The sequence below is a fragment of the Alosa alosa genome, chromosome 19 (genome assembly GCF_017589495.1).
Source record: "Alosa alosa isolate M-15738 ecotype Scorff River chromosome 19, AALO_Geno_1.1, whole genome shotgun sequence".
Lineage (NCBI taxonomy): Eukaryota > Metazoa > Chordata > Actinopteri > Clupeiformes > Clupeidae > Alosa > Alosa alosa.
Window position 1 is genome coordinate 27,679,237 of NC_063207.1, and position 22,114 is coordinate 27,701,350.

General features: G+C 41.2%; 1 protein-coding gene across 1 annotated transcript; it reads right to left on the minus strand.

Annotated features, from left to right (window-relative positions):
• Positions 1 to 4,053: 4,053 nt before the first annotated feature.
• Positions 4,054 to 21,388, minus strand: cenpf (centromere protein F). The gene is made up of 21 exons (XM_048227983.1): positions 21,305 to 21,388; positions 20,423 to 20,621; positions 19,738 to 19,934; positions 19,475 to 19,587; positions 19,282 to 19,373; positions 18,946 to 19,180; positions 17,654 to 17,856; positions 17,326 to 17,451; positions 17,084 to 17,212; positions 16,845 to 16,967; positions 16,509 to 16,644; positions 12,137 to 14,739; positions 11,374 to 11,955; positions 9,051 to 11,153; positions 8,798 to 8,941; positions 8,506 to 8,637; positions 8,056 to 8,217; positions 7,584 to 7,758; positions 6,912 to 7,358; positions 6,490 to 6,644; positions 4,054 to 4,571 (listed from the first exon to the last, which is right to left on the minus strand). The coding sequence occupies exons 2-21, from the start codon at positions 20,582 to 20,584 to the stop codon at positions 4,377 to 4,379; spliced, it is 8,214 nt and encodes a 2,737-aa protein (XP_048083940.1). The 5' UTR covers positions 20,585 to 20,621; positions 21,305 to 21,388; the 3' UTR covers positions 4,054 to 4,376.
• Between the last annotated feature and the right edge of the window lie 726 nt (positions 21,389 to 22,114).

The following is a 22,114-nucleotide window of genomic DNA, read 5'->3' on the forward strand; positions in this document are numbered from 1 at the left end:
TGCACCAAGAAGGCTGAGTAGGGTTGATACATCATTTCAAATACGGAGAGATTTTTTCATTTGTGGGAAGGCCAGCTCTAAACCAGAACCTCTGGTTAAGATGAAGATAAAAAGCGAGATCCAAGGTCTAACAAGAGCCAAGGAGCTGGACCGGAGCACTCAATGCTTAAAGTGATTTTTATTCGACGCCCATGCGTCTTCTTCAGAGTCAAAACCAAAGATGATGAAGATGTACAACTTTGAATTCTTTCATGCTCAAATCTCTTTGCATACGATACCAAATACCATAAAATGCCTTGCACACTACATATCTAAATGAAATATAGCAGAAGCCATAGAAAAGAATAAAAAAGCAGACCAATGTCTATAACAAAGCCTTTATTAAGCTCACTGAAGACATTGATGAAACAGTATTGCCCAAAGGTATGAAAGTGAGGACTCTCAACTCGTTTACTGATAGCTATGAGAACAAGACCATTGCTGAGCAAGAAGGTGTGTCAACACAAGAAATATAGATCAAGGACAGTGGTGTCTACATCCCAACTGTTCTCACTTGAGATGCTGAACATGGAATTGTTGATGCAGCCATCAACAACTTTTACCAAAATGAAGACACCCTTCTCACTGCTTTGGGTTAGTGTGTACTTTACCTCATTGTGTTCACTGTGTGCTCTGTGTGTTCACTAATTCATGGATGGGATAAATGCAGAGACCAAATTCCTTGTATACGCAAGTATACTTGGCCTATAATTTACATTACGCCTGTACCAGTCGAAATGGCTGTCAGAGGTTCTGATCTAGAGCTGGCCTTCCCACAAATGAAACAATCTCTCCGTATTTGAAATGATGTTGTATCAACCCTACTCAGCCTTCTTGGTGCAGATGTGCTCTCACTCTCAACATTTGCAACTTGCTGCTGCTCACTGATATTTGTCTTACTGCAGTAGTTCACTCTACATGATATGAAACTTTGATTTTGGAGGAAATATCAGTAGTATATGGAGCCAGAGTTTTATGGACATCACCATCTCACTCTCTGCTGAGCAAGGGTAAGTATGTGTTGGGGGGTTTTGGACATAGGGATCTTTTTTCTTAAGCAGTGTAGGCTCTACTGTCCACTGCTGGTCTGGACAGACAAAAGCTAACAATATTATTTTCCATTATTCAGTAATGACATGACCAAAACAAAATTCAAGTGAATATAAATATTTTAATAAAGGTGTTCCATCCCAATGTCAACCTGATTCAATTGGATCTGTGTTTCATATGAATTGTTTAATACTGGGACATATGAAATGTATCATTATTAAATGTAAATATAGAGCAGCACTTACCTTATGTAACTTACTTTGCAGTAACAATGAATTTGTCAACATTCTTCTCACCACTGATAATGTGATTTGGACTTGAGACTGTATTTTGCCAGTGTTCCGTTTTCTTTCATTTTGGACACCTCATACATTGAGTGACAGAACACCCTAATTCGTCATACTATATTTACATATTTGGTATTGTTGGATTCAGTACAACCCAACCTTTCCAACAAGCCATCATATGTGTTTCTATGATAATCCCTGGCAAAGCAGCCACAAAGTAAATGAAAACATTCTGCATAGATATTCATTTTTTGCATGTCCGCTTATTTTAGGTGTATGTTTACATGTCTCTACTCATTCCATACATCAAGATATTCACATACAGTCTTTTCTAGTAGGTAAAGTAACTTCATGACTATAAACATACCAAGTTTCAAAGGTCTCAGAGCTTGTGTGATTGATCTGCACTAATTTATATGCCTTAACTCCAATACGGACAGGCTATATTTTAGTCCTTTTTTGGTTTTGGGGTGTATAACAATATTTGTTAATTTAACAATCTTAGCAGTAAAATATTTTTAGCCAAGAATCCATTTCATATATGGGAGACCTTAGAGATGAGGAAAAACATTGTTGGGTTTAGTTCTACCTCCTGTAGGGGCATCTAAAAAAAATTGGGGCCATTGTCACTAGCCTATAGAGGACGTGTCACAATGGCACAATACCATATCGGTAATGCGATACATAGTTATGTTGCCGTTTTCTTCATCTTGGCCATAACCCCTATTGCTATTTCTGTAGACTCTCTTTTCATAAGACCATAAGTCTTGTGCATAAGTCAAATGCATAGTCCCCCCACCCAGAAAAATGCACAGGAAAACCTTCCTAACTGATTTCACCTTAATAAACATAATACACAATACATAAAGTATGGTTCAATACCATACACTTTCTGTACAAATTGACAAATACTATTAAGAGCTCATACTAGATCCAGTGGCCCTGCAGCAAATGCCTTGTGTGTGTGTGTGTCTGGCTGCCTGAACTCTAAACAGGAGATATGGATGAATTCATGAGTCTCCTACAAGCTGTAATTAAGTACAGATATGATCGCTTCCTCCTTTCAAGAGTTTACTTGAAAGCTGAAGTTTACTCAGTAAAGTGTATCTGTAATTATACAAGCTGAGATATAAAACTCCTCGTTAAAGTTGATATTCAATTTAGAATTGGGTTATGAACAAACCATAAGAAAATACTGTCCATAGAAGTTTACCAATGACAGTCCATTCATTCAGCAATGACTAAACTTTGTTTGTAATGACTATAATGAATCCCTTAAAGAATGTGTATGCGCTTTGGGAGGTCACTCAGTCACATAGCGGATCACATAGACTTCCTTGTCACCTCAATCACATAAGCCCCAGTGCGTTCTGACCGGTCATATTTTATTTCTCGGTGGGTCCGAATGAAAGCCCACCAAGTCGACATGAAGGATTGCCCACCAGGAGGACGGAAAATTGGATTTCTGCATGGCCTACACAGGGGAGAAGTAAGAAAGCCAGCTGCTCGCATGTTCTGCAGAGTGCAGTGTGTGTGTGTGTGTGTGTGTGTGTAAAATGATGGCTACCTTGGGTGGGCAGGGTACTCGGGGACATGCGTCCTCCCATCACAGATCTAGAGGTGAAAAAGATTGACTTTGTAAATGGGTAGGCGGACGCTCACACCATTTCGGCACTCCTCACAACACGCCTGCTTTCGGTTCTCACTTTGGAGTGAATGTAATCCAGAAAGTTCTCCCAGAATGTGGTGGACACACAAATGTAAATGTAAATGTAAATGTCTGTAAATGCCCACCAAAAAATCCAAATACTAGTAATATGACCATTCAAGTTACCGAGAATAATGAAATACACTGAACTGCATTAAGATAAAAAAAAATGAAAGCATTTTGCTACAGAGGAATAAAGACACATCTGCCTCATAATGAGAAAAAAAGAGAGCAGAGGGAATTACTTTGCTCTTCTCCAAAACCAACATGGAGGCAACAAGATTACAGCTGGGAGGAGGCCAACATTGGAGGCGGGCAGCAGGGATATTGATTCCCAAAATCTGCGGGATAGAATCGTAAGTAGGACTCAGAGTGAAGTTGACGCTGGCAAATAAAAATCTATCAGAACTGTGAACAAGACGAGAGAGAGCAGGCGTGCGTGTGAATGAGAGAGAGAATAGGGGAGATGGGACACTCATGTATGTTAAAGGGACACCAGGCAACGTTTTCGTGTTAATTACACAGTATATGGTTAAATGACTCATTACAGGGCGAATGAAGACTCTCTCGCCCGCCCCTACTGCCTGTAGGAAGAATATCCCGCTTGCAAGTTCAGTGTATCGTACCCGTTGACCGAAGCAGGATCAGTTTACATCCTGCATCCCCAGCACAGAGGCAGGCTAACGAAATGCTAGCGATTGTTGCAAACGTGTGTATAATGGCAGAGCCGGCGAAGAAGCTGTGAAAACCCTTGACGGAAAACGCAAAGAAAAGGAAAAGAGCTTCAGACCGAGCGAGGGGGAGTTTCGTAGAGAAAAAGCATCAGGCTTGCCTGCTGTCCCTTTAAGGGAGATAGACCAGCCTATGAGATACCACTATGAGAGGGCAGGGTTGGAACGGACTAGTGCTTTATGCACTATAAGTGCCTGTGACATTAACCATTAAAACCCTAAAGACAACAGGAAACTATTTTGATGAAAATCATTAACATGTTTACTTAAAAAAAAAGATGTACAAAATTGAACAAATCTACAAAATTTAATTAGAGCATCATCTATCTGTACAAAGCAGTGTCTAATAATTATGTTCATCTAGTCAATGTTTGTAACATCAACAGGTTTAGAAAGGACGGACAAACACATACATTTTTACTGAAAGGTGAAAGATCAACAAGGGTGAGTAATTATAAACCTCATCATGGAGTGTAAAAACTTGAGTGAATGAGATGAGTTAAAGTATGATATGAATGTGACCAACACACACCCATGTACAAAAGATCAGCGATCAGCACATTACTGCACGTGGCAGTTCTCATCCTGCCTGGCAGAGGTGGCTGGTGGTCGGTGTTCGCTGTGCTGGCTGGAGGCTCTGCGGGAGCTGCTGGAGCGTCTGGTCTTCTTCTGGTCTGCGCTGACCACAGGGCTCTCCGGTCCCCTGGGCCTGGGACTGTTGGTCACTGAGGACAGGATGCTGGAGACGCCTCCAGTCTGAAGAGATGAAGAAAAAATGGTGAAGTTACCCTGTAAACCCATTTACATTTTTTTCCATTTAGCAGACATTTTATCCAAAGCCACTTACAAAATGAAGAAAAACATTCAAACTAGTGTGGTAGTAGGAAAAAGTGGTAGAAAGGAGGTAGAGGAGGGAAGTGTGTGTTAGCGATGTTTATATTATGGCGATTCACCATTTTTCAAGTAGGAAAACGTTAAGTGTATGTACACTCTTCTGTAGTCTTGAGTCAATGTGCACTTTAAAATCAGATACAATAATATTTCAATAACACATCTTTTTTGGTCACTTCTTTATAACTTATCTATATCTGTGTCAACTTTCCAGAAGCTATATTGAAACCATAACCATTCTGTAACCATCACCAATGACTCAGACTCGAATGAACCAGATGAAGCAGGAAGTCATTTTATGAATGGAGTGCCACTCAGCGATGGGAAATTCACTTAGAGAAGAATGGGACTGGAGCTTAGCAACGCTTGAATGATTCCTGGAATTGGCACGTTCCGGGGTCGTCAGCAGAGAAGTCTGAAATTGGTTCTGACCCAAACAGCCAGGAGCCTCATCTGCCTGAATGAACCTGACCCACTGTGCCCTCACCGAACCTGATGGATAAGCCTGAACTTGGGCCGACACAGCACCCCTGGCTAACACACGGTCCTGGTGGACCCCGGTCAATTAAGGGGTGGGGATGGAGTGGGGGAGCAGAAAGGGTGAGAGCCAGAGACCCCATCTAATCTAAGCAGCCTCGTTGAGCAATGCTTTCCCAGAAAGCCATAAACCCCAAAGAGATTAAGTTATTCTCTGTGTCAACACGTGTGAAAGGGGGGAACTCGTACTGGTTTACTTTTCGATTTCCACCACACTGAAGCTCTACAATGGATGTTCCCTTGTACTAGGTCCCTTAAAAAAAAAAAAGAAAAGAAAAGAAAAACAAAACCACCAAAATGTTTGAGAAAAACAGCTTGGGTCAAGTGGGGAAGGTGTGAAAGAGACCTACAGAAAAGGGAGGGACAGAAATAACTTTCCCTCCAGAGTTAACTCCCCATCATGTTCCAAATTGCAGGTATTTCAAAAAGGCGTGTATGGTGTATGAGTATGAGTATGAGTGTGTGTGAGTGTGTGAGTGAGTGAGAGGAGAGAGAGAGAACAATACATTCTATTCAGACCTGAAGCATCCCATCTAAGACACAACGTTTTCCCACATAATGAAAAAAAGAAAGAGCCTAATTTTCTTTCCATCCATCTCCTCTGGTTCGAAAAAAAAAAAAAAAAGAGATTTATAGGAGCGTGACTTCAATGAAAAACTCACACATATAAAGAAATAAACCTAGGTCAGCCTGAGACTGGCAAGCTTCTTATGAACTGACTTCAGCCTCCCTTAAGTCCATCTCCATCATGAGTCCCTGAGTCGGAGGGATAGCTAAAGGTAGAGTGACCCAGGTTAAGATGACCTAACGAGAGCTACGAAGGAGAAGCTAAGACTCACCCCCCTTTGGTCTCCCAAAGCAACACAGAAAATGCTCTCCTTAGCAATGACATCGTGCTAATGCCACCCCACGACTATCTAACACATCAAGAGGTGCTGCTCCTGGCACTGACAGGAATGCGAGTGTGCGTGCGTGAGGATGGCTCAAATCGACAAATTATGCGCATCAAATGGATCTTATTGATCTGTAAATAAAAAGACACGCTCTTCTTACGGGAGTTAACAGTGTAGAATTAGAGGCTTTCACACAATTGTGAACGTGCTATGACTGCGATGATGAGGCTTTAAAAGCCAGAGCGAAATGCAAAGCCGCGGTGGTCAGGCTCTTGTTGAGAGAGAGAGAGACTCTGTGTGTGTGTGTGTGTGTGTGTGTGTGTGTGTGTGTGTGTGACACATGCAAGACTCACTTCTTGCGAACTGCTGTCCTCTGCTGGCTGTTTTGGGCCACATGTGGAGGGGTCGGCCGGAGACCTCCGGGCAGCCAGCCGCGGGCTGCACCTCTGCACTGCTGTCCGGCGCATGATGAAGGGACTCATCTCACCCTTGGGGATGTCAGCAAAGCCTGAGTAGTCACAACAACAGACAGTGAGCGAGAGGAACAGGGACAACAACAACAACAATATATATTTAAGACACACAACTGTTCAAAGAGCAACTTTTTTCCTGAATAAACAGCAGGATTCTTAAGTACTGATGCAATCTTTCATCCTTCATCACAATATCACAATATGGATTAAGCTGTAAAGGAAGGCATTTTTGAGCCGCATTTCAAAAGAATGTGACCTGATGCCACAACAGTGTTGCTCCAGATCAGTTTAAATTCCGGCACCTTTCATTACACGGTCGGGCAGTCCCTCAGGGCTAAACGGCTCCTCCTCCAGGCGAGGCTGGGGTGTCACTCCTGCCCTCAGTCTCTTGGCGAGATTCTCCAGGGCCTCCTGGGCCTTGATCGGGGTTTCGGCCAGCGCCCTGGGCCTCTTGGCCGAGGCTTGTCCATCCGGGTCCTTTCTGCCAGTGGGCATGGTGTTCTCTGTGTCGCTGCTCTTACTGGCTTCTGATTGGGTGGCACTGGCTGATGTAAACTTCCTGGCCTTGCTGGTGAGCTGCTTGAGCTTGTTCTGGAGGCTCTCATTGGCCTCCTCCAGCTTGTGCACTTTGACCATCAGGCTGCAGTAGCGGTCCATGCTCTCGTCTGCCTCCTTGGTCTTCTCCTCCAGAGCCTCCTTCAGCTCGTCCAGCTCAGCCTTCAGGTCTTCATCACTGCAGTCACTGTCAACTGCTAAAATAATCAGAAACAGATTGCAAACTGAAGCTTTCATTTAATTTACCATAATTTCCCAATTATAAATCACACTTTATACATACATTTTGCAAAATGTCTGCAGCCCTGAAGTTAATACTGGGGGTCAGTATATCTACAGGAATACATTTCTTCATTCATCTTTCTGATAAAAGCACGACCCATCTACTATGGCTGTCTTGATATTTCATTGGGCTCTACCTTGTTTCGGTGAGCCCTTCAGGCCTGTGATGACCTCTCCCTGTCTCTGGTTCTCCTCCACCAGGGCTTGCTTCTCGCTCTCAAGCTGCTTGCACGACTTCATCCACAGGTTCATCTTGCTGAGGATGCCGTCCCTCTCATTGGACAGCTTAGCTATTTTTGAGTTCAGCTCATCCTATCAAAAAGTAGCATAAATGCACTATGTGAACTTAATGACTGGCAGAAGGACAGGATAAATGCAAAACAATCTAACCACCCACACACTTTCATAAAAGCATCACTTGATTATTCTCTTCTATTCACATATAGAATGCAGTATTTGAAGATATGGAGATGTTTAATTGAATAATTACAATTCATATTTATACTCTGCTAATCAAATCAACTAAAAGTGCAACTTAAGGATAGCCACACACACACACACACACTATAGGTCACCAGGCTTTCTCTGGTATGAGGTGGCTGGGCTCACCTGGGTGGGTTTGCACAGGTCATGTTGACTCTGCAGCGCTGCTAGGGCAGATGTCAGCTCCTGCTCCCTGGCCCGCAGGCTGCTGGTGTCAGATAAGAGCTCTGTGGCCTTGCTCTCGGCTGCCGCCATCTCCTCCCTCGCGGCCCTCAGCTCCTCCACGTGCTGCACGAGACAGTTCAAGTTCAGATCAAATGCCATTGATCGAAACAGGAGTTTAGTCTTGTACATGGTAACAATTAATGGCAAATACATTTGACAATGGAAATGCAAAACAGGCTAAACACATGAGGATGAAAAGTGAATCATACAGAACAAATATATTGCACATATTACATATATTGTACATATATGTAGATTTTTTGTTGAAAAAAAATGGAGAGGGAATTGCATGCCTAAAAACTGATGTGTAAAATGCAAAAAATTAAAAAGCAACAACACTTGGTCACTCGCCTGTTGCTGAGCCTGTTTCAGGGCATCTTCCTGTCTGATTTGCCTCTCCTTCATTTCAACAAGAGTTTCCTGTATTCCCGCCAGGTTTTTTGCCAGTTCCTCCTTCTCCCCTGCCAATGTTTCTAAAGATAGCTGAACAAAGGCAAAACAAGTTCTATATAAATCGAGCAAGACAAACACTGCAGTAACACACAAATTACTTCTGAAAGGCAAATCAATTGGGAAAACCAACAACACAGAACAGATGTAAACACACAGCAAGACCCTAAAAAGAAAGCATTTAAATTCTTACTTTATAGTTCAGTGCTTCCTTCTGACTCTCTTGAAGTTGAATGTTGAGTGAGTTTAGGTTTTGCTGAAAAACATCTTTCGCTGCACTGCCTGCATTCTCAAGTTGGTTCTGAAGATTCAAGTTGCTTTCTTGTAATGCATTCATCTAAAAAGCAACATACAAATAAGCACTTTAGAAAATATGAAGCATATGAAAACTTATGACAAGTAAAGTGAATTTTGAGAAGTACTTGTACATTTTCTGTCATACACACCTTTTCAGTGAGCTCTGTATTCATCACCTTTGCAGCTTCTAGTTGGGTTTCCAGTCGCTCAACATTGCTTTGGAGGGAAGTAGCATTGATCCGCAGCGTTTCGTTTTTAGTGGACTCCGCCTGTACCTTCTCCTCCCACTCTACGGCGACAGCCTTCAGATGCTCCCTTGCTTCTTCCCACTGTAGCCGCTCATCCACCAGCCCCCGCAACTCAGCAAGTTGAGAGCTCAGCTTTTCTTTCTCCTCTTCCCTCTCGCTAATCTCCTGTTGTCTGAATGCCAAATCATTCTGGAGAGATTGGTTCACTGACTGTAGGCTGGCCTGTAGCTCTTCAGCATTCTGAAGTCTCTGCTCAAGTTCCTCGTTTGCTGTTTGTAAAGACAAAAGTTGACGGGTTGCATCTTGTTCTTTGAGCTGTGTGGTTTCAAGCTCATTTCTGCAGGTCTGAAGTTCGCCCTCAGTGGCACCAAGTCTGGACTGGAGCTCACCAACAACAGTCTCCTGGTTGACCTCTGCATCTTTATTGGCTTGTTCAGCACTAACAAGCTTCTGGGACACTTCCTGCATGGAAGCCTTCATTTCTTCAATTCTTTGGAGGAGCTCCTTTTCAAGTCTGTCCTTCTCTTCTTGAAGGTTGCTCAGTTCCTTGGCCATTTCATCGATTTCCGCAGAAAGAGCTGCCTTCTCAGCTTCAAGCTCTTCAAGTTCTGCTTTAGCAGTTTCTGCCTGCAGGACTGCTTCCTCAAGGTTCTGTTCAGAAATCTCACTTTCTCTCTCAAGCTTTTCAATGTTGTCCTGCAGTGTGTCAGCCTTCCTCTGGGCAGCTTTCAGGAGCTGACTCATGTGGTTCTTCTTCCGTTCATCCGACTCGATGCGAACCTTCAGTTTCTCAATTCCAGTTCTCATTTGGGCCACCTCTTCTTGAGTGGAGTTCAATCGTGAGGCAATCTCCCCTTTCTCCAAGAGGGAAGACTCGAGTGACTGAGAAAGTTTGGCGTTCTGTTCCTGCAAGTAATCAATTTTTGATACCATGCTCTCAGTTTCTCTAAGAACAGTGTTCTCTCCATCTTTTAGCTGCCTAAATTCTGTAACCATTTCAGTTTTCTCTTCTTTGAGGGTTGCAATATTTTGCTCTATTAACTGCACTTCTTCTAACAATTGTTCTTTTTCTTTGACAAGGATATCAATTTTGTTGGAAGCCTCCTCTAACTGTTTCTTTCCTGTATGAATGTCCTCTTCAAGTATTTTTATCAATTCTCTTGCATCAAGATTGTTCTTTTCCAAAATGTCAGCCTTTTCCTTCAACTTCATTAGGGACTGACTTTCACTCTCCCTCTCCTCTGAACATGAAAAGAGCTCTTGCTTCAGCTGCCCTCTTTCAGTCACTGCTTTATTCAGTTCTTGTTCAAGAGAAATGTTAGCTTTTCTGCTCAACTCAAGTTCAGTCTCTAACTTCTGCATCTGCTCCTGCATGCTCTCAAGATCAACCTCCATGGACAAAATGTGTTTCTCCAAGTTGGCCTTCTCCGATCTGGTTCTTTTCAGTTCACTCTCAATCTGGAGGAATTTCTCATCCCAGCCACCTTTAGCGTGTTCTAAGTTCTCCAGCATCTCAAGTACATCTGAGAGTTGAGAATTTGAGGTTTGTAGCTGCAGCGTCAACGAGCTGATCTCTTCAGTCATTGCCTCAACCTGAGACTTAAGCACCTGTTTCTCCCCAATGACAGAGGCCAACTTATCAAGGGATTCTGAATTCTCCTTAGCCAATTCATGGACTTTGTTCTCCATCTCCTTACACAAATCTTTTCGCATAGCCATCTCAGTGGTTAAAAGTTCATATTGAGCGTGCAGCTCCTGCAGATTGCCCTCTTGCCTTTTAATTGTGTCCTGATTTGCCTGTAGTTCCATCGGTGAGATTTCTTGTTCTTTAGGGTTATCTGAAACGTAGTCAGTCAAGGGTTTTCCAGCATCATCATTCACTGTCTCTGGAGTGGTGGATTCATCCAGAGAACCTGGGGCATCAAAGAATTCACCATCATCAAACTCTTCCTCCTTAGGACATTCCTCTTTCATCTCTGCTGGAGAGGAATCTGCTGTGGCTGTCTGTAATGAAAGGATTTAACAGATAAAATTAATTAAAAAAACAAATTGATGAATAAAATGCATACAAATTCCATGTAGAATTTACAGACCAACATATCTAACCCAGTGTTTAACAAACTTTTTTCTCTTACGGCACACCATTTACTATGACAAAAGTCTCACGGCACACCACTATGATATTTAGCATAACCATAGTGGAAAAGGGCCACATGTGGCTTACCTGTGAGACATTGCCCTGGTGGTCATCTGGAAGCAGAGACTGTGAGGTGAGGTTTAGTTCTTCCATTTGTTGTCTGGCCACCTCTAGCTGTGAGGACAACATCTCAGTGTGCTGCCTTTCGTCTACAAGTTTTGCCTCCAGGTCAAGCTTGACACTATCCATTTTTTGTTCCAAGTTCTTTAGTTCAGCAGTATGCTGACATCTGAGCTGTTCCAGCTGAACCTCTCTTTGTTCCTCAAGGGTTCGGACAGCCTCTTCAAAGGCATTGGAGAGTTCCTCTAGCTCTCGTGACTTTAGCTGCAACTGTTCTTCAACTGGTCTATGACCATCCTCTTCACTCCCTGACTCAGATCTTTCAAGAGCTTTAGATTCTGAATTCTCATGAGTTGAACTGATCAGTGTGGGGAAACTGTCCTCAATAGGAATGCTGGTCTCCAAATTCTCAGATTGCTGGGCCACATTGTTTTCTTCCTCAGCATACTGCTGTTGGATTGCATCGTCAGAATTCAGTGACCGATCTTGGTTCTTATTCTCTCTAAGCTGTTCAATAAGTGACTTCTGTTCTACCACTTGAGACTGCAGCTGGTTGTACTGGTCACTGAAAAGAGATTGCTCCTTCTGCAAAATGACAAGCTGTTGGGAGAGTTTTGTGTGCTCTTCTTGAAACTCTTTATTTTTTCACCACTGTGTTCTCCATCTGTTGCCTTGCTTGCTCTTGGGCTGTTTTGAGAGTCTGTGATTCATCTGTAAGATTTTGGATAACTTCTTGAAGACAGTCATTCTTCTGCTTTAATGAATCTAACTCCTCAAGAGCATTCTGGTAGTCCTTTTGAAGTTCCAGCAGATCTTTTTCTACTTTGTGTTTTTGTTCAGTCAGACTGTTATGGATTGTCTCAATATTTGTGTGTTTACATACTTCTGCCTCCAAGGCCATTTTGAGATTTTCATTTGCGATTTGCAAAGACTGTAATTCAGAGGTCAAGACTGAATTATTGTGTTGCTGTTTGTGGATATCTTCCAAGCTTGCAGTCAATTGTAAGATCTCAGTGGTTTTTGTTGATAGCTGCTCTTGAGCACTGTCCAGTGCCACTTCCAGGTTGGATCTTTGAGCTTCACTTTTGTCAAGCTTTTCCTCAAGAACACCAACACTGCCTTTAAGCTCCTCAATCTGGGAGTCAAAGGAAGTAATGCAGGCCTCGTTATCCTCCAAGTCCATCTGGAGCATTTCAAGCTGGACTTTGATTTTGTTCATACTTATGTTCTTCTCTTTCAGTGCATCAGATGCCTTAGACCTTTCCATATCTGCCTCGCGCAACTGGTCTTTAAGTTTCTGAATCTCAAAATGTTTGCTTTCTTCGTTACTCTTAGCTGTATCCAAAGACACTCTCAATGTCTCCAGTTCTTGTGCATGTGACTGGAGCAGTTCCTGTGCAGACTGTTTACAACTTGACATCTCCTGACTGATCTGAACATTGGCCTCACTGACTTCCTTGAGCTTGGAGTTACTTACTGCAAGATCCTCCTTCAGCCTGGACATCTCAGATAGCAAACTGGTAATTTTGTTCTCAACTTCTGCAGCCTCCTGGCATTTTTCCTGGAGCTGAGTCTTAACAACATGCAGTTGTTCCTTCAAATTCTTGTGTTTTTGAAGATGTTTTTCCAATTCAGCAACATGAGCTTCAGCTGCTTCTGTGAACTTTTCAGAGCGTTCTTTAATTTCTGCCTCCAGTGATCCAATCCTGTCAATTTTCTCTTCCAAACTCTTCTCCAAATTTGAAATTAGATCTACAACAGTATCATGCTGTTTTTGAAGGGATTCAACATTGCTCTTCAGCTCAACACAGAACAAATTTGAAGCCTGAAGGTCAATTTTTAGAGTCTCAAGCACTCCTACTTTCTCTGTAAGCTCAGCTGATATTTCTGAAATACGATTTTGTAGATCTTCTTTTTCCTTGCAAACAGCATTGTGAACTTCTGACATGGTCTGGTACATTGCGGACAGATCATCCTTTTCTGTTTCTGCTCTTTTGAAGTTCTCTATCAACTCAGCCTTTTCTCGCTCTAGATTGGATATGTCATTTTCCACCACACTGATTTGAATTTCAAATTTCTCCATTGTTGTCTTTTGAGTCTGTAATTCCTCTACAGTTTGTTTGTGGGTTTCTTGTAGATTCTCTAATGCTAGTTTGCTTTCTTCTGCAGCAGCAGCAAATTCAGTGCATTGATCTTGGAGGGCACTAAGGGACTTCATCTGCTCAGTCAGGGCTTTCACCTCATTCAAAAGCTCTTCCTCCCTCTTTTCAGCTTCAGAAATCTTCTGTGTAAGATCTTCGTTTACTTTAAGAAGATCTGCATGTTTTGACTGCAATTCTGTGCTCAACCCTTTCTGGAATTTCAGTGCAGATTCAAGTGAGGTGACTTGATCCTGCAACAACAGAATGTCCTGTTCACATTTCAGCAAGTTCAGCTTTGCTTGCTCTGCTTCATTGGCTTTTGCAACCAGGTTCTCCTCACACTCCTTCATCAGAGTGCTCTTTTCCTCCTCAAACCTTGCTAATAGCTGCTCCTGCTCAGCATTTGAATGTGATGCATTCTCCTGGAGGTGGGCAATTTCATTTTGATTAAGCTCGATGATGGAGTCTTTAGATTTGGCCAAATCACAGGCACTTTCATACTGTGCCAGCAGTTCACTATAAGACTGTTCCATCCTCTCAGTCTTGTTATTCTCCACTCGAAGTTTCATTTCCAGATCCTTCACTTGGTCCTGGAGCATTTTTATCTGCACCATAGTATTCTCAGCTTCCTTAGCATGCTTCTGACCAGCCTCGTTGTATTTCTGAACCATTTCATCATACTTGCAACTCTTCTCTTCAAGTTCCATGCACTTGTTGAGAAGCTCACCTTTGAGGGAGTCAATCTGATTCTGCTTCTCTCTGTCTAGATCTTGGAGTTTCTGCTGGAGACATTTGTTTGCACCATCCAATGTCACTGAGGTTTTTTCCAATTCATCAATTTTGCTCTGCATCGTGTTCCGATCTGATTCTACATTTTCAATCAAATTACCCTTTTCATTTTTCCACTCTACGATCTTTTCATATTCCCGCTTGACCTCCTCAATTTCATTTTGCTTTGCTTCTGTGGTCATTTGAAGATCATGGTTCTCTCTCTCTAGTCCCTGAAGTTTATTCTGTAGCTGCTCAACTTCTAACTTTTGTTTGTTTAAGTCTTCTTGACATGACTTGTCCTTTGCCTCCAGAGCACTGAGAGATTTTTTAAGGTTGTCAAGGTCTTGAGAACTGGACTGGCTTTGACACTCTAGTTTTTTGTTAAGGGCTTTCAGTTCTTCAGTCTGAGCTTCAGTTTTGGCTGTGGAACAAAAAATTGGGGTTGGACAGGTTAATTTCAATACATTTAGTAACTATTCATCTCAACATTTTCTGTACAATTTATTTATTTCTTTTTATTACATACATACATACACACACACATTGCTGGTGGAATTAACCCTTAGAACCCTAAGCTGTTTTAAGGGCATTTTCACTACCTTTATTCATAAGGATTTATTCTTTTCATTGTGAGTGTCACACACACATATTATATCAGCAGAGTCTAGGCGATCCAGATCTGCCTTGATTTTATTTTGATTTTTAAAGAATTAAAATATAAAAATTCTTATATTTTGACCTGTATCTCACCATAGCAAGCTCATAGCTCTACATGCATTTCATGTGTGTGTAGGGCAGACTGTCCTGAATCGGGCAATATGCCATGTTGGAGGGATACTCTGGGGCTGAGCAATTTACAGAAATATGTGGTGTGTGATTTAAGGAAATAATTTTATTTAGTGATGAAAAATGACCTTTCTGCGCTCCATATCTATAACACAAACTGATCTGACTTGACCCAAGTTTGCGTGTTAGCATGTGTGCCATAATGATTCTCAACTTTTTACTGCATTGCCATGAACAAAGTAAAGGCAAAAAAGGTGTTTCTTTGTTCAACAAATTGGGATGCAATGTGAGCCTTGAATTGGATGCCATGCAGGAATTTGCTAGGATCTCAAAACCGGATTACGAACATGCTTTGCCGCAGAGAAACACACGATAGCGTTGGATTATAAACATGCTTTGCCACAAAAACAGACAAAAACGTGGGGTAAGTCCAGCTATATGAAGTTATTATTTTGCGGTCACTTCGTCTGTTTTATAACCCAGAAGGATGTACTTGGTATCAAATGATAGCTCTGTGTCTCCTCTTTCATCTGACATGCGTGACATATCTATCCGATCACGGGTCCGCGAGTAATTAAAACGAGAGTAATGGGTGTGCAGCGTTGGTTTGTGTATATGACGTTAATATTTTGCAGTCACTTTGTCTGTTTTTATAAGCCAGAAGGATCAATATACATGGTACCAATGGATAGCCCTGTGTCTCCTCTTTCATCTGATATGCTTGCCATATCTATGCGATCACAGGTTCGCGAGTAATTCAAATGAGAGTAATGGGTGCGCAGGTGAACGCAGAGAAGTATAGACTGTAAATATGATGCTATTTGATTTAATTTCAGGATTTTTAAAAATTTTCATACTTGATCGTACAGACAAGTGCGTGGTCTCGTTGGAAAGCCCCACTTCTTCTCTGTCATGCTATAAAGGTTTCATCTCGGTGCGATTAACAGCTGCAGAGTAATGTAACAGAAGAAAGGGTGTGTTTTTTGACGCACTTTGCGTCAATCGGGTTCTAAGGGTTTAAGTAGACTGGGACCAGGTCAACTTGTGAAAAGGTTCAGTGACAAAGTGTGAATCTACCTCAAGTAATTCAACAAAATACAAGGGAGAGAGAGAAAAGAAAAGTCCATCATATTACCATAACTAAATATCAAGTTCATTTGGGGGAAAAAGTGCCATTTCAGCTGTTGTGATTCATTTTTACAAAATCAAAAGTTTGGTTTGATTAGATTACCTGGAATATACATTAAAAATACTTTTTTTCTTGTTTTTGTAAAAATGAGAGTTGGAGCTTGTTTTTGCAAATTAACTGCAATTGTAAATTACCAGCTCTACAATGACAATTTCATTTGTACAATCTGATTATGAACATTAACAGACCCACCCACCCATCCAAACACACCCTACCTTTTAAGTCTTCCACCAAATTACGGCTCTGCTTAAGGCTCTGTTCACTACTTTTACGTTCTTCTTCAAGCTGATTCAGTCTTTTGGTTCCTTGTTGCAGTTGACTGCTAAGGTTGTTGTGCTCTCTCTGCATCTCCTATGAAGGAAAGATAGATGGATTGATAGATAGATAGATAGATAGATAGATAGATAGAGATAGATAGATAGATAGAGATAGAAGTAAGATAAAGAATTAGACACCACAACCATGGGTATTTGCTTTCATCCATTCAAAGAAAATGCATTGGATAAACAATAATGGATGAAAATAATTAAACAAGCGGGATAAATACGTACATCACATTTCTTCTTAAACTCCATTTCCTTTGTTTGACTAGCCTGGAGTCCCTGCTCAGATTTGAAGAGCCTCTGTTTTAATTCTTCCAGATCTTTCTCCAAGCGATTCTTCAGTGCAGTTACCTTTAGAAAAGAAACATGTTAAGTTTGGATGTCAGAGCATAAGCAATTCACTGTGAGGATATGTCAGGCTTTAGGTTACATTTTCATCTGGAGATCAAAGTTAGTTAGTTTAGTACCTTATCAACTTCCGATTGCAACATGTTGCATTCTTTCTTCGCTTGCTGGATCTCCTGGCTCATTTTAGTTTTTGTTTGATTGAATTGCTGATCCAAAGCTTGATGGGAGTTTTGCAGGTGAGCAAGTTCCTGTCAAAGGGAAATGAGAAGAGAAACCACTTAATATGCATAATCCAAGACATTTCACATGCAAGAAAACCAAAAACTGTTACCAATAATTTTGTAATAATTAAGCCATTTACTTTTTGCGACTCTTTCTCCTGGTCTTTGATCTTCTGCTCCAGGGTCCGCCGTGTGCTATCAGAGTTGTGCCTTTGGCAGTTCATCTCTTCAGTCACCTGCTTCAATTTCTGTTCCACTGATGTACACTAAAATGAACAACACAGAGTGAATTTCTTTAAATCATTCAGTGTTATTTAGACCATGTACAGGCCTATACAATAATATTCAGTGCAATAATAAGCATTCATTTTGAATAGTCAGTGTATATTTGGAACAATGGTCAAATGAAAAATAATATAATACAAACATTAATTACATTTACAGTGAAGATGTATTTGCTACTCTTACCTTTGCCACAGCCTGCTCATGTTGTGTTGTCATTTTAGCCAAGTCATCCTTTGACTTAGTCAGGGCCCTCTCCTTCTCGGCAAGGTCCTTTTTAGTCTTGTCCAGCTGACTTTGGGTCTCATTAAACTTATTCATCTGATTCTTGATGTCCTTCTCCTGTGCCTGAAGACGGTGCTCCAGCTCCGTGACCTTAATTTTAAGATCTATGAAAAATGATATAAACATGTTTACACAAATATGAACATTTCTAGTCATACAATGAACATGCACAATATCATATTTAAAGGGACACCAGGCAAGACTGATGCTTTTTCTCTACGAAACTCCCCCTCGCTCGGTCTGAAGCTCTTTTCCTTTTCTTTGAATCTTCCGTCAAGGGTTTTCGCTGCTTCTTCGCCGGCTCTGCCATTATACACACGTTTGCAACAATCGCTAGCGTTTCGTTAGCCTGCCTCTGTGCTGTGGATGCAGGATGTAAACTGATCCTGCTTTGGTCGGCGGGTACGATCCACTGAACTTGCAAGCGGGATATTTTTCCTACAGGCAGTAGGGGCGGGCGAGAGTCTTCATTCGCCCTGTAATGAGTAATTTAACCATATACTGACTCACGAAGATGAGTAATTAACACGAAAACGTTGCCTGGTGTCCCTTTAAGTTATCAAAAGGAGAGGCCATGGAAGTTACAGCACTCTCTATATAAAGTGTCACTAGGATAAAACGTTTATATACGTTAAATACTCAGATCAAGGCACAAGTAGGGCAAAAGGGATTAACAAACACCATGTTCACCAATCGAGAAAACCATGCAGGCACAGTATATATATAAAAAACACAACCAGCATAATTCACAGCCATCTTACACATAAATGTTAATATGATGTACTCTCCCATTCAACTAGGCAAAATATGAAGTACTGTGTTCTGGCTTTGACTACTTCAACTTACTCCCCTTGCTGCAAACTGTTTCTTTTTGTTTTGTTAACTTTTACTTATTTTTACCTTCTTGCACTTGTTTAACCTACATGCACAGGGCAGTGTGTTTATGACACTCAAATGTTCTTTGGTATTGGTATTAGTATTTAGTAATTATTAGTAATAAGTATTTTATTTATCTTCTCTTACATTTCCAAAGCCCTCTGTAAATAAAATCACTTATGAGAGCAGCTGTGTTTCAGTGATAGCAGAGCTTCAGGATTATTTGTTTGGAAACACTTTGATCAAATGTTTGGGCATACTACACATGTATTACACTCTTGGCAACATTATAAAATATTTTTAGGAGACATACAAACCTTGATTCAGTGCCTTGAACTGCTCCGCTTGCTGGACGTTTCCGGTGCTGTCTCCCTGTGCCATAAACGAGCTCTGCTGGCTCTGCCGCAGTGGGGTTTCTTCTGCGTTCCACATCGTGCTGGTCACGGCGTTTCTCCTTTTGGAGGGTGTCTGCTCCTGTTGCCATGGGAATATGGAGGAACCAGTCTGCTGCCGCGCAATGTCCTTGTGACTGACGGACGACTGGTTCAGCAACTTCAAGATGCACAAACAAAAGAATCAATTCAAGATGAGTCATGGTAACAATAGAGACCATTGCTTACCCCTTCAGAATGAAAATACGCTTTGGGGCTTACTTTGACTTGTAGGACTTTGAGCTCAGCTTCTAGTCTTTTCCTTTCCTCAAGTTCATGGCTGTATTTTTCCTGAAGCTCCTCCAACCTTGACTCTGTAAGGCAAATACAAACACAAAAGGACCAATTTTTCAAATCAATTCCATGTTGCTCTCATTAGTAGCAATGAGAAGTGAAGTAGGATATAGAACTGTACCATGTTGCCTATAGCTTGGAGTAGCAGGGGCAACAAAGGTCTTCTGCGGAGTACTGTATGGCTGTAGCTCACTGCTATTGGAGCTCTGAGACCTATCCAGTTCATTTTTGTACCTGTAAAGCAAACACACATATACATATGTTCAGGAAAATAGTACATTGACAAATATGAAACAAAGTACATTTTAGTAATTGTCAGTATCATTATTTTGAAATAAACACATTACTGTAAAACACAAACACAACACTTGCATGCTCACTCACTTTTTGAGCTCTTGTTCCAGTCTTTCAATTTGTTTCTTGCTGGTGTTCAGCTGACCTTCCAGGAAATTCACCTGCTGCTCCTTGACTTGGAAATCATGGCTAAGTTTCAGCCTGGCCTTCTCCAGGTTGTCACATGACTCAACTAATGACTGATTCTCCCTCTTGGTAGCAGCGGCTTCACTTTTTTCAGAGTCAAACTAATGTACACAAAAGAAAACAGGTTGGGACTCAGACATCTTGCAAAGGTATCAAGCTGGGGCAACTTTTTGAGCAATGCTGCTGTGGAATGATACCTCATACTCCTAATATTCTGATGGGACAATTGTTTATTTCTGATTATTCAAAATTCTCCAGATAAAATTGTGTTGCTAAATATCAGTGAGAAATTCCCCAACGACATTGCCTGACTACAATAACAAACAAGTTAACCATTGTATCACCACCTTTACGGTGGCAACAGTTTGTTATGTTTTTATGGGCTATGTTTGCCCAGGTTGTTTTTGTTGCCGTTTTTGGTGCCTGGGCTGTCCACAGAGATCGCGGTTTTTTACAGTGTATTCAGGACACAGACAGCTAGCGGTTGGTTAGGTGATATTTGCAGTAAGTGACATAAAATGTTTTAGCCTAAAAAACGCATGGTATCGCTTACAGCACCTTATCCGTAATGACAAGAGAGTGTACCAACCTTCTGCTTCTGTTTCTGAAGGGCTGCTTCCAATGATTCCAACTGGAACTGTTTCTGTTGTCGTTCCTTCTTTAGTTTGTCCAACTGGCTCTCAAATTCTTGTATCTTCTGAAGGGCTTTTCCAGAAAGACCATCCTTCCACTCTTCCACAGCCCAGCTCATTTTGATTAAAATTATAGTCTACTTACACCAGCATAGTCTGCAGACGAACAAGTAAAACATCACACCAATTCAAGCTATGTAAACACCCATGAACATTTGATTAGTTTTTATTAAGTTCTAACATTACTATCAAAAAATATGATTTCCCAATGGACGTTTTACTGTCAACAAAGTAAAATACCATTAACAAGGAGGTCTTTTCGGCACTGGACCGTACAACAAATTTAACGTTACCCCTCTTGTAAAGCTATGCACACAAAGAACCTTCAACCCTCTGTTCAAAGATCAGCTAGACACAAACGAACAGTTAATTAGCTGCTAAAAGAAAACTGATTAACTTATGGCAATACGACATCGACTGACATAACCTTAGCCGAAAGCGATTTGACACAAGGATATCAACACGACTAGACGGTAAACATGGTTTAAGTTTAAGAGCAATTTGCAACGTTAACTTATGGTTGTCTTAACATTAACTGATCAAAGTAGTTGCACATAATTGAAGGCAAAGCAAGTTATCTTTATGTAGCGACAGCTTGCTAACGTTAGCGATAGCAATCCTACAGCTACTTTTAAATATACTATTCATATCATAGCAGACACCACCACTAACAGAAAACAACACAACAAGCTGGCTAGCAAGAATAATGTATTCATAAAATATACGTATTTGCTTGCGTTGGCCTCACGCTAGGATTTTAAAAGCGCACAACATCCTACCTTGTTTGAAAGCAGTCTAAATCTAAATCCATGTGTGACTGAAATAAACGATTCAGTACACACATTTCAAAAAATGTTCTTTTTGTCGTGAGCCACAATCCAGTCCTGTGATTGGTGCTTATTTTTTAAAAGCACTGTTCTTATTGGATGTGTCAATGACGTCATCAAAATCTCTATTTTGATTGGACAAAACATTTAAATCTCACCCCACCCATCGCGGTCTTTCTAAACGTTTGGCCTCTTGTCATTCTCCTCCATAGTCCGCAACGGTTTGTGCGCATTTACAATGTGCGCCTGTTTTAAGTAATCTCAATGGTAAGTATTATTAGTGCAACTCTATAATGCAAATGTACAATTTACGTAATGAGGACATGGAACTGCTATGGATGGAAGATCTTCAAGTTAAGCAGTTGACATGGTTTGCATTTTTTGTGTTGTTTACTGGACCCTTGCTTAAAATGTTATGCTGAGGCACATAGATAGATAGATAGATACTTTATTGATCCCCAGGGGAAATTCAAGGTCTCAGCAGCATACATACAACACAAACACATTCTTTAACAGCAGAAATAGTAATTAAAGTATATAATATAAAAACACAACTAAGTCCATTGCATGTTTCTTGAGTTTGCTCGCTTTTAACCACAAAATAATGTTTTCAAAAAGGTTACCTTTAGCAGTCATGCTTTCAACATTGCACGCACGCTGTCTTGTTGCATTACTGTAAACAAACAGCAGATGGAGTTATGTTGTCCACAGCAATCCCAGTCAACATGCCACCATAAGTGTGTAGGCTAGACCTATTCTTAC